The 16,782-nt window shown below is 40.2% G+C and overlaps 1 protein-coding gene across 1 annotated transcript in view; it reads left to right on the forward strand.

Annotated features, from left to right (window-relative positions):
- The window catches only part of LOC138261211 (cytochrome P450 3A21-like), a 196,295-nt gene that overhangs the window by 39,259 nt on the left and 140,254 nt on the right, over window positions 1-16,782 (forward strand). Inside the window, exon 3 of the mRNA XM_069209964.1 lies at window positions 7,758-7,810. Coding sequence (XP_069066065.1) covers window positions 7,758-7,810 — 53 coding nt within the window. The remainder of the gene's footprint in view (window positions 1-7,757; window positions 7,811-16,782) is intronic.

Raw genomic sequence — 16,782 nt, forward strand, 5'->3', positions numbered from 1 at the left:
TTGAAGTGTTCCAACAATTCAAGGAAGTTTTTTTTGTGATGCTGCAGAAGACGTTCTAAGATGCTGAACAATCAGAAAACTTCTAAGAAGATTACCTTGTGTCTTACTTGAAGAACTAGCTCCTAGAAAACCAGTAACGCAAGTGAAGAGAATGAACTCATTTAGCAAATATAATCCAACTTTATTTTAGAAGATTGACCGATGAATGATGTATAGAGTACAAATGTATACATGATTTTTCTTTCACTAACACATACAACAATAGAAACAAGTGGTAGAAAGCAAAATTTGAAATGTGCAGATTAGAATAGAGAGGATTCAAATGCCATGTGTGGCAGAGGTGCAAGACGTGATTGGTATGACAGGGATGTCAGACAGAAGCGTGATAGGGGAGCCATATGTAATTCCTGTGGCAGGAACACCAGATGTGATCGCTGTGGCAGGAGCAACAGATGCTCTTTTAGTTAGAGTGATCCCAGATGTGATTTGGGCTGTGGAAATGTCACAGATGATCTCCTTATAGGGTATTGAGGGGAGGTGGGTTGGAGCCCAAAATGAGTTATTTGTAAGGGTAAGTGAAAATTGCTGTCTCAAAATAGGCAAGAGAAAGGGTTTATATTCCAGGCATTTTTCTTCTTTCCTTTCCTTGTATCTGCAGAACTTAAACTTTTTCAGTAGTCTTACACCTGAACTCTCTACAGGCTCTCTTTGTTAGTCTTCATGAGAGACGTCTATCATAGCCAGTTTGTTATGAAGTAGATGATGAGTGATGGAGGATAAAACAATGACAAATTCAGCAGTATATTTATCAAACTTTCTGTGTGGAGGGAAAGGGCAGGAATGTGCTGTATTTAACATAACACAGCACAATCCTGTCCTTTCCTTGCACCGGCTCACTTTTGGCTCCATAGCACCAATGCACGCACCCTTGCGTCATGGTCCAAGGGTGCCTATGTTGTTGACAGGATTTGTTTTGTGCAAGAAGGCACACCTTCCTGCACAAAAGCAATCCTCAGAGGCATTTTCTGCTTTTTACATGCACTGCAGAATGCAGCACATATAGAAAGTGGAAAAACAAGGAGAAATAAATGCATTTCTCCTTGTTACACCTCCCCTGGGGAGGCGTGGCATTTTGAAAGCATTCTTAGGTCTACCACTAATGATAAATCTGTGAACGTGCCAAAATCCATGGGTGGATGTGTGGGAACACCCACGCTCCACCCATGGAACGCTTCCCTAGGTCAGAGTAATGCAAGGCTGTGATTTTCTCTTCCTTGTGTTGCTCCAATTTATGAAGTCATGCAGGACCACACAAGATGGCTTTGCGTGGCTTGACAAATCGGACTTTAGTGTTGCGTCGCCCTTGCGCCAGGTTGTGTGGAGCGAGGGAGCAAGGGTGACACAACAGAGTGATAAATATGCACCGAGTCCCAGGTGAGCGTGTCAGGTGTGTGTGACTTATTACTGGAGTGGCAACTTTTCCCTCCTGCCTGTTTGTGGATAAGGCTGTGAACCAATTATAGGCAGCACCACTGGAATTACTGTGGCAGCAGAGTCTACATTTTGCAGCTGAGTGAAATACATGAGTCACATTTTGTTGCTGTATTATCTCTCAATTTTCCATTTTAAACCAAATTGATACAAAAGCAACACCAAACACGTTTCAAAATACATAGATTTCTTATGAAAGAAAAGTGTACATATTCACATAAAGCTAATGAGAATGTTACTCGCCAACAAGTTACGATTTTGTTTGGCCTGGAAGCTCATGAACGCTATTTATTAACCCCCCCCCCCCTCCCCCCTCTTAATGCCAAGAGCAAAATAGTGTGAATTACCATAGGTGTGCACAGGGAGGCTTATTTTATGTTCGGTGCAGCACTTTTGCTGATTTATCAGAAGCACACATACAGGTGCACGCTTGTGGTAACACACACTGTTTTAGTCATCCAATCAGGAGACGTTAAAAAAGGTGTGCCTCCTTTATTCTGCATAACAAAGCTATGTTTCAAAAACAGATTTTGGTTTTGCTTTTATTATGAATACACACTTGAGACTTTCAAGCACCTCTTTTCTGAAAGAAAGAGCCCTGCAGAACCCTAGCACACATGGCCGGACCGGCCTTTCATTCCAGCGGGCTTCACCGGAGGGCTGAAGCCATTGGAGGTCGATTTTGAAAGCCAAGGGCCGCTTCTGGTGCCTCTGTCGCTTTCCACAGCTCCCCAAGATTCACTGTAGTAGGCAAAGGGCTCTTCAGGGGAGACAGAACGGGAGGGAGAGGGAGGGATTAGCGAGGGGAGAGAAGGCATGTATTGTGAGAGGGAGGCCGAGCAGAGCAAGGGAGCAGGGGTGGTTTCAAGATTTTTTTCAGGGATCATTTTGGATCACCAGTAAGTCCCTGGCAGCATATGTTACATATGTATAATGTGAGTGACACGCTATCAGGGACTCTGGGATTTAAGACATAGGACCTTCAAAAAAGAAAAAAAAAAAGTATTTTTATGTACTCTGGGTGCACTTTTTAAATAACCGCTGCTCTAACAGGTGTGTACCTAGTATAACACTTGTTTTCACGAATATAGAAATAATATATTTGTTGTGAAAACAAAGGAATCATTGTTTCTACATGTAAATATGTAATGATTTTGACAACATCCCATCCCCAGTTTTTCAAATTGTGGCGTTAATACTGCCTCTGAAATGTGTCACACATTAGTGCCAGTTTTACACCTACATGCAGCAATCAGCAATTGGAGGTGGCAAGTTTCAGTATGTCTTCATTTATTGCACATTCAACAAACAAATGATCATAAAGCATAGCACCGTAAATTAATAAATAACATTATAACATGTAATGAAATGTAAGATTATAAAACCAGTCAGCAATACAAACAACAACAAATGTGGTCAACTGATGATTCTACAAAAATTAGCCAGTTGGGAAGTAATAAAGATGAAATGGGAGACAACTCAGGACAATTACTGTCCTTGTTCTGGGACTGCAAAGTTCAGAACATCCAGCAGATAAATATCATGCCACAAGTGCAGTCCTGTATAGTACCACCTTGGAGAGATAAACAAATATACAGACTCTATTATTTGTATTGAGTAAAAGGTGAACAGGCACAGATGCAGAAATCAGGTTAAGAACAGTCTTTAATGTTACCATACTCCTGGCCTCTTGAACCTCAACTCAAGACAATGAAAGAGAAACTGTAAATACTCATATCACATTTTGTAGGATGTTGGTACCATTAAATATCTCTGCAGGGTCAGGGTGGAAGAAGTAGGCGCCTGCATAGGTTCCACTATAATACTAAGTGAGGGGCATATATTTCGATTGATATTTTGTTAATTTTAAGTTTAACCTCTTTTTAGAAAATATTCTGACATGACCATATCCGATTTAACTCATAGTTATGGAGTAAGTTTTCTATAAGTAAAGATGGCTACATTTTTTATTTCTTTTAAGTTCCTCCCAAAGAAGGGATTCAACAGATAGGTAGCACATGATGCTAGGTCTGCATAAATTGAATAAAGAAGAGTCATCTAATTCCACACTTCATCTGTGACTGTTAAACCCTATTCAAGTCATACAATTTCACGTGGAGTACTCTGCCTAATTCAAAAATACTCCTTGGATCAGATAGCTCAAGATATTCCATCTTCAACATTAATTTTTCCTTTGTATAAACCAAAACAATATTGAAGAACAGGGGCAGTGAAGGTAGTAAAACATTCAAAACCATGGAGTAAAAAATGTCTTGTATTTTTAACTAAAAATTAGCCCCAGTATCAGATTTATGAGTTTTATTATTTAATGGAGACAGTTGTTTATACCAAGATAGATCAGAGGACATGATAACAGCCAAATAATCATACCTTTGAATGGTCTCCTGGCGTCTACCTTTAAATGACCAATTAATCCTCTCAGGTGATCTAACAAAGGTCATCATTTTAGTTTTAGATATATTCATCCTAAGACAATTTTCTTTATACTACTGGGAAATAAAATCCAAGATCCAATGAAGCTCGATTGGGGGGGGTCATACCCATTAATGAGTTCATTTGCATGTGCCATTGTTTTTTGCGGCCCAAGTTAGGTGACACTTAACCTTGGCAAATAGAAAAATAAAGATGTAAATGGTCGGGCATATAGTTTAAGATGTGGAGAGCAAGATGGAATCATGCTTGACACCAGTGCTGGTTGCCATCTGATTTATATATTTCGAGTAATTATCAATTTATATTTCACCCACGGCAATTCATGTAGCTTTTATCTAAAACACAATACCATGAGGTCTAGTGTTCTGGGGTTTCATCTCAGTGTAAGTCTCATTTGTCAACCCCGTTAGAGCAATTACTAAAATCAATAAAGCAACAATAGACTGCACCATTATTCATTAGTATTACCTGACCGACGCATGGTTAAATAAAATCTTTATCTGTTGAGATGAACATGATTGTAACTTGTAATTAAATGAATATAAATAAAGTTTACAAAAAAAGAAACTCGATCAGTAATTGAATCTCTGAGAACAAGGTACTCCAGCATATGAGTAGGTCACAAGGAAATTAATTTACCATTGAGTGGAGGTCATTGACCAGGACATGCTAGGCTTTTTCACTTCTGCCACAATCAGGAGGGATGTTTTATTTCTGAGTCATCCCAGATATTAAGTCAAGAAGAAATACCCATTCTTGTTCCTCCTATTTTGGTGTATTTTACAGTAACTTTATACTTTTAATGCGGTTGCTTTTAAACTGGGTCTTTGGAGAGGAATAAACTGTAGAGTTTGTCTGAGTGGTGGTCTTCTGATGATGGGCTTGTCACCACACAAGCAGATACAGACACAATATTACACATCCCCATACTAAAAACTTGTCAACAGCATTGATCTTGTGATGGTTTTATCTACAGTGTTGGAGCAGGTTAGAATTGTATCCAAATTAGCCAAGTCTTCTTCATGGCATCATTGGTTTGGATGCCTCAAATAGACCAGGGTTTCTAACTATTACAGGATCTTTCTTTCAAGAGAAAACAACACGCAATAAAAAAATGGTTGCTATCAAAGCTATGAATGAATGAATGTATAATCATAGACATGGTCAGCAAACCAGTCATAGACACAAAAATAGTCAAAGAAAGCCCAGGGATCAGAGACAGATATGCGGGTGAAGTCGAGAGGTAGATCCAGTAGGAATCTGTCTTTCAGTGATCTCAGTTGCACACTCATAAGCTCAAAGTAGAGCTCTTTACCACTGGGATTACTTCTGGACTTATGAAACAGAGAGAAACAAAGTCAAATATCTTTTTGCACGCACAGCAATTAACATCATAGTCTCCCATCCCAAATAAAAACAATTGAAATCACCTGTGAACACAGTAGGAGGTGTAAATATTATGAAGATAATACTTTTCTTGCAAGGGGATCACACGTTCCTTTGGTGAGAGTGAGACCTACATTTAATAAATGAAAAAATAAAAAATAACACCTTGATGTTGGTTGCAATGGAAACGGGAAAACTGTTATAGCTGGGAACTAAACCAGGTCCAGCACACCACTAGTGGTCTTTAACACTGTAATGAGTCCACCTTTAGGATGTTCATGGGGAGAGGGCACAGCTCTGATGCGGGAGATAGAATAATGTTCAAATGTAAAATCAGTGATGTGTCTGTATTTCTGCAGACTCACAAAATCATAATTTTGAAGGAAACTGAAGGAAGATGTAATCTTCTCATTTTGCTATATGTCTACGCAAGTCTGCAACATTTCATGTGCACGTATTTGATTTGAACAACATACATAAGTTAGGGCTCTTATTTCATAATCATGCTTGTGTAAGGGTGGAGAATTATTTATCCAAGAGCCCCACCAATACAATTCAAGCTGGTCCAGGTGTTACCATCTTAATCTCTCATTATGTTGTCCAAAATATTGCTTACCTCTCAGGTATAATTGATGTTTTAATTGGATCGCTATAGAAGAATTATACAGAACCAGTAAGGGTTCTGAGTCATGCAAATAATGAGTGGTGGCGAACCTGACGCATAGTATTATGTAGAGCAATAATTTAAGGTGGTCGTAAATTAGCTGTGTAAGCGACATCATATTCATCTTCTATTTTTGTGCCCATATCATGGAAATGTGGAGAAAATTGTAAGACACAAAGGGGCATATTTATACTCTGTTTACACCGAATTTGCATCATGTTTTTAGGCAAATTTGGCACAAACTTAACTCCATATTTATATTTTGACGCTAGACCTGTATAGCATCAAAATAATGTAGTTAACGTCATTTTTTGGATACGTGAACCCACCTTGCGTCAATGAGATGCAAGGTAGGCATTCCCGTCCAAAAAATGATTCTAAGCTCATAGCACCATATTTATCCCCCCACAGGCAAAACTGGTGCATGGGTGGGAGGCGGGCCTAAATAGTGGCACCAGGCCTGCTTAGCGCCATTATTTAACGCCTGGGTCAGACCAGGCGTTAGGGGACTTGTGGACTCATTTCCATGGCCAAGCACCGTGGAATGGGCCCACAGGTGCCCACCCCAAACCCCAGGAACACCCCACCCACACCAGAGGGACAACAGAGGACCCCATCCCAGGTGAGTATGGTAAGTTTTTTATTTTTTAAAGTGCCATTTGGGGCCCTTACATGGGCCCCCCTGCATGGTACTGGGTCCAGTAGCCATGCCCAGACAACACTGGTCCCCTGGGCATCGCATTTGGGTGGTGGACATGACTCCTGTCTTTACTAAGACAGGAGTAATTTTTGGGTGCTACTGCGTCAAGAAATGACGCTAGGCTGGTTGATGCCATATTTATTGGCATTCACCAGCCTAACGTAATTTCTGGCGCTGTAACGCCATTTCCCCCTACCGCCACCCCCACCGACTAGCGTCTTTTCTATTGACGCTAGCTGATCCTTACCGCCAGCTTGCGCCATTCCATAAATTTGGCGCCCGGCTTGCACTCAGGAATGGCGTAAGCCGGCGGTAAACTTTTTGACGCAAAACTGCATTTGCGCAGTTTTGCGTAAAAAAGTAAAATATGGGCCAAAGGGTATTGTTGTGCTGGGAGAGATTATCCCTAGTGCATTTTTCCTGTGGACTAATTTTGGCTTCCAAGAATTCTACTCTTTCTCTGTGACTCGTGTTAATATTGATTAAGTCTGGTGTCATATTTAACAATTTAAATTTAGTTTCCCTGTTAAGGCTATCGAAAAGTCCTTCCGAATGAAAAGAGGAGTAAAAATTTACTTAACTTACCACAAAGGCTTTTTTCGTTCTCTAAAATTTGGAGTTTGTCGGTGTGAATGGAAAAACGTAACATCTAGGTCAATGGAGAATGTTAATTCGCAGGACCTACCGCCTTTACTAGAACTATTTGATTTCTTGCCTGTGGAAAAAATAGTTGCCTGTTTTAGGTTCTAGGCAGGCCTATTATTGATATTCTTGGCCGCAGAAGGGGCTCATAACCGGAAGCTCTGGATGCCACTTTTAAATAAAGGGGATTACCCCTTTATTAGTTGTTGTTAGATTTTTCACTATTTTTGTACTCCAGTGTAACTATCACCATGCCAATGCCGGTTTCTTGAAATTGATAAAACCTTGTGCCCCAACTTCATAGGGGGAATGCTGGAAATTCATCTTTTAGATCAACATTATTTAATCAAACGTATCTATTGTGTATTCATTTCTCTTACGCTTTCGGCATTAACCACCTTGACGTGTCTTTCTTTTTAGGGTATATTGGACTTTGATATGGAGTGTTTTAAAAAATATGGAAAAGTTTGGGGGTAAGTTTAAGCTGTTTCTTTATTCTTCAGGCATTATAGTTTTTGTTCTCTGTTGTTTGATATATATAGCGTCCTACGTATTCCTCTACGAAATCTCTGTTTTTCTCAGTCCATTTGTACATCATTTTGGAGGTCTGTCAACAACACAGGGTTGAAATGCATGATTCAATGAGTGTGTCATGCTGCTTTGCCAGTGGCTGCTATTCTTGAAGACATTTTATTGAACCTAAATAGGCTGGTTTATTTATCAAAATTAAATAGGATAACCATCTTGAAATGGTCTTTTATAAGACGACATGAGCAGCAATTCACATATAAGAAAACTGGAACCAGTACTTAATGTATGCTTGTTGTTTCTGGTGCGGAGCATTGGCACTTATTTTTTAGGGCCGGCACTTATTTTTCTGCCTCAAGCATTTACTGCGACCAAAAGACACATTTGGGAAAGACTGAGGAAGAGAAAAACGAAAAAGCGTCACAATGGGAGAAAGCAGAAAGCTGCAAGAGTGAGCTAAAGGGGCATGGATGAGCTGTAAATGGACTGAAGAGACCCGAGATGGCTCCAGGATTATGCTGCCTTAGTATTCTGTATTTGCACATTTAATTGCAGCAGCTGCGTGTTTAAGTGGAGGGCTTTGGGCACCCGTACGTTTTTAGTTGCAAATTAAGCACTGACTGGAACAATAATGAAAGCAAAGTGTCAGGCAATCAATGGTTTCATCTGATGTGAAAATCACAGTACCTGTTATGAAGAGTCTTGTAATGTTGCTTGTCATAAATGTCTATTTAGTACTCTCATATGCAATTGAATAATTATTAGGAACGTTGTAAGGTGTAGGAAAATCTTGAAACATTCATTAGGATGAAATACCTTCAGAAATGTAAATATTTGCCCCCTTAAGTACAACAATCTGTGACAGACATTTTGGATTCAAGGTGCTTTCTACCAATTACGTGGGTGAACACGTGACATTGCTAGCATTGACAATGTTTGGTGCTATTGAATTGATTTTTGGAGGGGAATTGTGGAGTGGAAACTTCTCGTACGTGGTAAATAGGCAGGTACACCTGCTCTGAGTGCCCGACTGCATGTGAAACTGGTACCCTGCCTTCTATTTTGCGAATGGCATCATAATTATCTAGGATGTTCACAGAGACTGAGGCCAAGTCCTGTCCCTGACAATGTGAGACCAAGAATCTGTTCTGTGACCTAAAGGGAGGTGCACCAAACAAGCCCTCACATCAGGCAATGGTCTACTGATGTTGCCCTGGCTATATAACATAAAATGTTGATGACTTCATACCATGTTTTGTGAATTTGTAGTGTGACCAGATGGTTTATCTGTGACAGTGAGAAGGCAGTCTACTGACTGCTTTGTCTTCTGGTTGTCTTTCATCAGAAATTTTAAAAATTGTATTGACATTCTGTATGTCATGTGTGTGTTTGGAAGGCAAGTATAGATTCCCCAGAAAGAGGACATTTAGGCCCATATTTAAACTCAGTTTGTGCTGAATTAGCGTCATTTTTTTACGCTAATTCAGTGCAAACCTAACTCCATATTTATACTTTGGCGCTAGACACATCTAGCACCAAGGTTATGGAGTTAACGTCGTTTTCGGGACAGGAAAACCTACCTTGTGTCAATGAGATGCAAGGTAGGCGTTCCCGTCCAGAAAAGGATGATATGGCCTCTGCGCCATATTTATACCCCAGAGTCTTGGAATGGAGCTAGCCTGCACTATGCTTAGCGTTAGCGCAGTTTTGCGTGAAAAAGTATAAATCTGCCCCTCACTTTCCTGCATTTCTGTGCTAGGAGGGTGAAGACCCAGACACTAAAATTAGGAGGACGGAGTCAGGGCTACTTTTATATTCCATAAGGGCCTTCTAGGCAAAGGACTGTTAATTAGTTCACTGCCATTTGGCATATGGTATGGATGAAAGATTGGACTGTAGTTTCAGTTATTCAAGATGAAGATGTTTCTAGGCATCCAGGTGACTGTTGCCACATGAAGGGGAAGGCAGCCAACAAAATTGCTGTGAATTATTGTCTTTGCAGCATGATTCAAGTCATACCAAAGCAGATAAATTCTTCTTCTTCTGAGGGAGATTCAGTGTCTAGTATGTTTCTTTCTCAGGACCTGTATCCACCTGACTTGGGTTGCTGAGCTTCCTTTTGATGCTTCCTTCTTGTCGTAGTTTCTTCCTTGTTTCGTGTGTCCTTCCTTTCACTCTTCCTTTCTCCCCTCTCTCTTTCTCTTATTCACCCTTTTCTTCATCACTTCTCCCCCTGTGCCTCTTCATCTATGATTTTCTCTTTGGCTTCAGAATTGCAGACAGAATTGACTCATAAATAACTAATCAGAATTCCTAGTGTCAACACCACTCCTGCTTTAGTTGCTAAAACTAGGGTTCATTACACCGCTATGTACTGTACTCTAAGTCAGTATTTCCATTCCTATCCAGTGCTTAGTGGGACACTTTAAGCGTTAAAATCTCCCACAGTTAAAGTGCAATGAGTTTGCTTTTTTTTTATTGCGCTTGCGATTAATATACAAATTGTTGTCCACATCGGGCATATTGCCCCTCAGAGGGAAATACACATCAAAAAATAACATTATGCCACCTAACATAGAGAAGTAAAGATTTAGACACTAGACAGCAATGATGATGGATGATGCAAGACCACACAAGTCCAAGAAAATTTCTCTGATAGTGAATTGGCTATATCAACACCTGCATACCCTCTTGCGATTAATTTAGAAATTGTTGACCACATCGGGCATATTGCCCCTCGGAGGAAAATACACATCAAATAACAACATTATGCCACCTAACACAGAGAAGTAAAGATTTAGACACTGGACAGAAATGATGATGGATGATGCAAGACCGCACAAGTCCAAGAATATTTCTTTGATAGTAAATTGGCCATATCAACAACTGCATACCCCCTCCTTAAATATATTTGGCAGGCTAAACATCACAGAATATTTATTGATCATAATAGGGGTAAGAATCATGCCTGATTCAGATGCATTTTTTATCATCAGCAGCCCTAGAGACTTCTTGGAAGAGTTTGAAGGCTGGGTGAAGGAGGGAGAGGTACATCCTGTTGGCCAAGTAATCTGCTTTCCTCCATATGTAGACATCTTCCTTAGTCTTCAGCTCAGCTCTGTGCTTCACTATACTCTCTGATCTTACAATCCAAGTCTCCCAGACCTTTCTGAATTGTAACTTGCAGAAACACAGATAATGATTGTACACGCTGTAGACTGTGCAAGCCAAACAAGTCTATCTAAGTGTTGTTCTGTCAAAGGTCTTGTGGAGGTCCACCAGTATGTTGGTGGGGGCTGAATTATTGGACAGTGTGCCTGATTTAGAATTTGGTGGAATGGGTTACTCTGTCACAAACGTGATGGATATCCCGTCTGCCATATTATGGTCCAATCATAGCCTATGGAAATCGTAATACGGCGGACTAGATATCCGTCACGTTTGTGACAAGTAACCCCTCAGCCAAACTCTAAATCAGGCCCATAGTTATGTGTTGCTTGCTGTCAGTTCCATCCATGTGTGATGGGGCCAAATGTATTAACACATGGGAGGGTAGGTATAGGTTCACATTCATAGTCCCCTCTTTGTTGAACAGGAGGATATTAAAAGAAGATGAATTCCACAATTGCAAATCTACTTGTCGAGTTATTCTTCCATTGTCCGATTATCCTGTTCAAAGTTATGCTTACAGAGCTGTGCCTGTCTCTGAGCCTCAAGGCACACCTGGCTCTTGCAGTTAAGTTACTCAACTTATGTTCTGTTCAGTATTTCTTTCAATCTACAAATTGGAGCCACATCCCTTCAGCTAAATTACATCCCCAGCATTTGTGGGTAGGCCACAAGGCCTCAAGTTTTCAAAACCACTTTTTGTCCTTCATTGTATTTTTTCTTGCATGATTGTGTGTCACCATCTTAACCCTCATCAGTTACTGACCTCTCCATCAACCGGACCAGTACGTTGGACATATATATTACCTCAAATTGACATTAAATGATGGGCAATCACATCTTTAGTACTTCAGGTCCAACATAAATATTATTTCTATGAGTACATGTAACCTAGAGCCTGATTTAGATTTCGGCAGATGGGTTACTCCATCACAACGGTGACAGATAGCCCATCAACTGAAATATAAATCCCGTAGGCTATAGTTGTTTATGTTTCGACGGACGGCCTACCTGTCACCGTTGTGACAGAGTAACCCATATGCCAAAATCTAAGTCAGGCGCTTAGTCCTGATTTATCTGTGGATTACTGTACAAATCCAGAAATAATCTGTACCATTTGTGAATCTAGCCCTCTTTTCCTAGCATGTTTTGACAGGAGAGGCAAATTAAAGTTTTTACACAGTTAGGAAATTGGTATAGTTGAAGTAATGGTCAGACCGATGTAGTGGGACGAGTGATTTATAGATCCGGGCCAATGTAACAGTAAGGTTAAATTAATGGTAGCTTGATCAAATGATTATGCTGTACGTATTAGCCAAACCGATGTAATGCCCATGTAAATGCAATAGCCATGGTCGATATAATAAACAAGTCAATGTATCGGTCATTTGACGTAGTGTTTTTGAGGTGGTGGGGCTGTACCCACGTGATGTCTATACCTGTTGGGTTGATGTAATGGTCATGGTCGATGGTCTAAATAGGTTGATATAATAGTATGGTCAATGTAATTGTGAGGAGATGTACTGGTGTCAGAGTAGGATTGTGCCCACCTGACGATTGGCTCACCCCTCCATCTTTGTAGTTGCCTGCTGATCAACACTGCTGTTCTGCTAATAATACCCTCTTGACTGATATTGCAATCACCTGTGTAACACTTAAGAACTTTTTTATCTCTTTTTTCTTCGTCATGACCAAAATATTTTTTTATACAGTCTAGGCCTATTCAACAAATTAACGAACACTCACTATTTACATTATACTGGAAAATAAAGATTTGTATGGAGATGCGCGTATTGCCGCATCAGTTCTTTTTAAGGTTAATGCTCTCCCCTGAAGTAGATGTCTGGTACAGTCTTAATATCTATTTCTCGCTTGAAATTCTTTGTGTTTGGTTGTTGCCTATTTTTAGGTCGAGCGCAAGCGCTGTGGTCTGTTGTAATCTATCTGTGGGTTTTTAACCACGCCCACCGCACGCCTGTCACTATCACTCATTCATGGGCTTGCCTTTCAAAAATCCTTTGTTATCATTAGTAAATGCTTTACATTTGTCCCTCCTTAGGGCAATTTTGTTACCACCTTGGCCGTCGACCCTGTTACATGGGTAATTTCACTTTTGCCGATACGTTTGACTGCGAGCGAACTTATTTTTTCTTTTTTGTCTGTCCTTCACGCTCATGCTGGGCCTGGCGCTTTGAATCGGCTTGCTTATGTCAACTGTTTTACTTTTCATTTTCAATTTATGTGGCAAGAAAAGTCCAGTTAGGAATTTACAACGCTAATTGCTCTAATTCAAGCAAACACGATACCCACTGCGTTGCAAATGCTTGTTATTTTTTACTTAGTAATAATCTATTTTTCTGAAAGGCATTTGGGAACCTATACCCGTTTTCATTGTCCTGCTTACTCAGATTTGCAGGTTGCCAAAATGTAATGCGGCTTCTGCCTTCCTAAGGACTTGCAGTGGAATAGCTTTTCTGAATAATATCAGACCCCTGCTCTCTGATCTTTGTGTTCCCTTCCTGAATTTATGTGTGGGTAGATAATTGGAGTTGTTGCGCTTTTTTTCACATGCTACGACCCAGCACTTTGTGGAATGTCTATTACTTTTTTACCTCTGACGGTTTAATTTACCCTCACACTATTAGCTGTGAAAAAACCTGACGTGCATTCCATCCATGCACGGAATTGTAAAAGAACTATGAATAACATTATAATGAAGGAATAGACTTGCTAGCCGATCTAGGCCACAGGTAATGAATGAACAGGAACCACATTGTAATGCGGGCCTTGTTTATGAGCAAATAATATGGATCTAAGGGGACAAACAAATCTCCATTGTGTACAGATGGGGCACCAGATTCGTAGACTTGCGCCCTCTCAGATTTATCATTGGTAACGCTTCACTGCATAGACTTCAATTCCACTGCGCATGTGCAGGTTTATTTGCAATGTTCTGTTCTGCCATGCAATGGGATTTCTTTCTGAAACCTGGCCCCTTAGTGCCATCAAAAAATTGCACCCGTTGTAGCCCTCGTTCTACACACTCATAAAACTAATATCTTAGATCGAGCAGATCCTGCGCAATGTGTGAACACATGTTCAAGTTAAAGAAAGCACTGACAAATCCAATAGGTCTGACTTGCATATTGAATACTCTGTAAAAATGTCTGGGTGAAACCAGAGCCCCTCTATGCATTCTTGAAAGCACTGGTAACAATAGGCCTCACAGACAGCTGTGCTGTTTCGCGAGACCTAAAAATTTGAAGACTAATCTACCAGAGAGCAGAATCCTCGCAGCTGAACTCTTAAACTTGACTTTTGATCATTGCAAGGTACTCCATTTTGAAGAAAAAATTAATTATATCCATATTCATGGAAATCTTTGGCTACCAGTCAAAACATCCAGGAACATCCCTCTTCACTTATGGGATGATTCCAGAAAGCAAAGAAAGTGCTGCATCGTCAGTCACATTTCAGAACTCAAACTACATTAACAATGACTGTTTGGACTCCCTTATCATGGCTAGCCATCTAAAATCTATATCATGTCTTGCAGGCTCCTTGACCTCTCCTTCCTGTAGGATTAATGAATATAAAAGCAAATAAATGCAGAAAAATTCCAGAAGTTCAGGTCGCTAACTGACAAACTATAGTTCTTCATTCACATTACAATTGATATCTCTCAAATTGCTTTAACTTGTTTACTAATATACCCCAATACTACCTAGAGATCATGGTCCGTATTTGCAAAAAATTAAATGCCAGTCTTACTGTATCTCCCTAATGTTATCTCTTCTTTTCAGCTTTATTTTATAACATTTACTGTAATGTTCCCCCCCCCCTCACTCAAGAGCCTTCGGACCCTTTTCTATCAACCTGGACATAGACATTCTGAGAATATTAGTTCTCCCTCGGTCCCTTCAGGGATGTCAATAATCTGATACCTCACAAAAGAAATCAGGGGAGAACATGAAGGGAAAGTGGGTATCCAGGGGTGCTTGGTGCGGTAAGCTGATGTGAATACACAAAAAATCAGCCGGTGGCTGCTAGTGGACTTGAATGCTGTCTTGTTCTCAGGTAGTATTTTGAATGAGTTCTGGATAAGTAGGATCAAAAGGTCAAGTGAACATGAAAAGCAAAGTAATATCTGGTATTGCTACCCACAATGGGGACCAGTAATGTATTCTGTTTCAGAGCGTCGGATATGGTAACTGAAACAATAAGTCATCCAGGATACAGCACTGATTCCCAGGATGCTGAGGAGCAAAGGATTTCTTAACAGCTGTGCACCAATGGGAGCAAACAAATAGGTACAAAAAACCCTGTAATGAGGAGGCAAGTACTAAACTGAATAGGGAACAGAGAAGCGAAAAAACAAGAACTATGGGGAAATGCAGGGTCGAATGAACGACTAAGCAGTGTATTGTGGGGAAACAGGATTCCTTTTAGCAAGGCAAAAGCAGGTTTACTGTTGTGGCAGGGAGCGTAGCTATCCCCACACAGGTAGACAGCTAGTCTGAATTGGCTGTTCACAGACAGCTGCTTATATAGTTACATGAACAATATACCTTGCAAAAGGTCAAATAATAGGTTACTCAGTAGTCACGTATTTTTTACAAAAACATCACATCGTCTGTGCCCTGAAACTCGTAACCTTTTCCCTACATATTCTTTATTGTAATTCTAACAATGCTTAACAAGTCATTTATTTGCCTCTTTCATATGCGTGTGTATGCATGTGTGTTTTTTTACTCTGCTCCCAAGATGTCTTATCAGATTCTGTGTACACATGGATAACTCTATCTCCTGCTCATACTCTTTGAGTCACATTTTCAATTTACGAAGAACATAGAATATGTGCTTGTGTGCTGTTACCATAAAATTCTCTAAGCTTGCAAACACAGGTTTTCCCTTAACTAAGACCTTGCTGATCATGTACTTTATTTTCCAGTGAACTCTTCACCTGTCTTGCATCATTGTTGAACTTAGGCCTACACTGTTATTTCGCCATGAATAACTCCGTAACCCTCTCTATTAATGTCTATGATGCAACTTCTTCACCTTTCTTTTCCTCTGTAGCATTCCCCCTTAAGTTGATGTTTCAACTACTGGCTCTAATCCTACGTCTGCACTTGGCACTAGATGATATGTATTGCCCTGAGTATCTACTACTCGTGTAGGTGTCCTAACTGTAAACAGCCCTCCCGCTTTTGTACTGATTCTTCTACAAAATGCTATAATTGATTGGATACCACAACATCTCAACAGCAGTGTAACGTGCTGGCAGTAAAGTTTTTAACACTCCCGACATCCAGGGTGGTAGTTAAGCAAACTACCCGCTGAGCCAGTTATCTGCGGCATCTCCTTTATCTACCATGTTCTATGGAGATCATGCAAAGTTTGTATAGCCTTTGACAAAGTTCCAATGTCCGCATCATTCACTGGGACATAAATACATCAGCAGTTCCTATTTTGGTACATACACCTCCTTCCATGGCCATCATAAGATCAAGTACATAACGATGCTGCAGAACCATCATTCTAATGGCATGTAGCTCTTCCTTTTTGGCATTAATTCCATCTTTCGTAATATTGATTGTCTTGAGAAGTTCCACCTAGTTGTTTGTAGCCATCGAGCAGGTGCCTCTGCTTGAACAAACAGCAGAATACTTCCAAAGAAAAAGAGCATCATTAAACATCCTTTACTCTTGGGGAACATTTTTCCAAGTGGTAGTGTCATAATAATACT

This window comes from Pleurodeles waltl, chromosome 10, assembly GCF_031143425.1.
Source record: "Pleurodeles waltl isolate 20211129_DDA chromosome 10, aPleWal1.hap1.20221129, whole genome shotgun sequence".
Lineage (NCBI taxonomy): Eukaryota > Metazoa > Chordata > Amphibia > Caudata > Salamandridae > Pleurodeles > Pleurodeles waltl.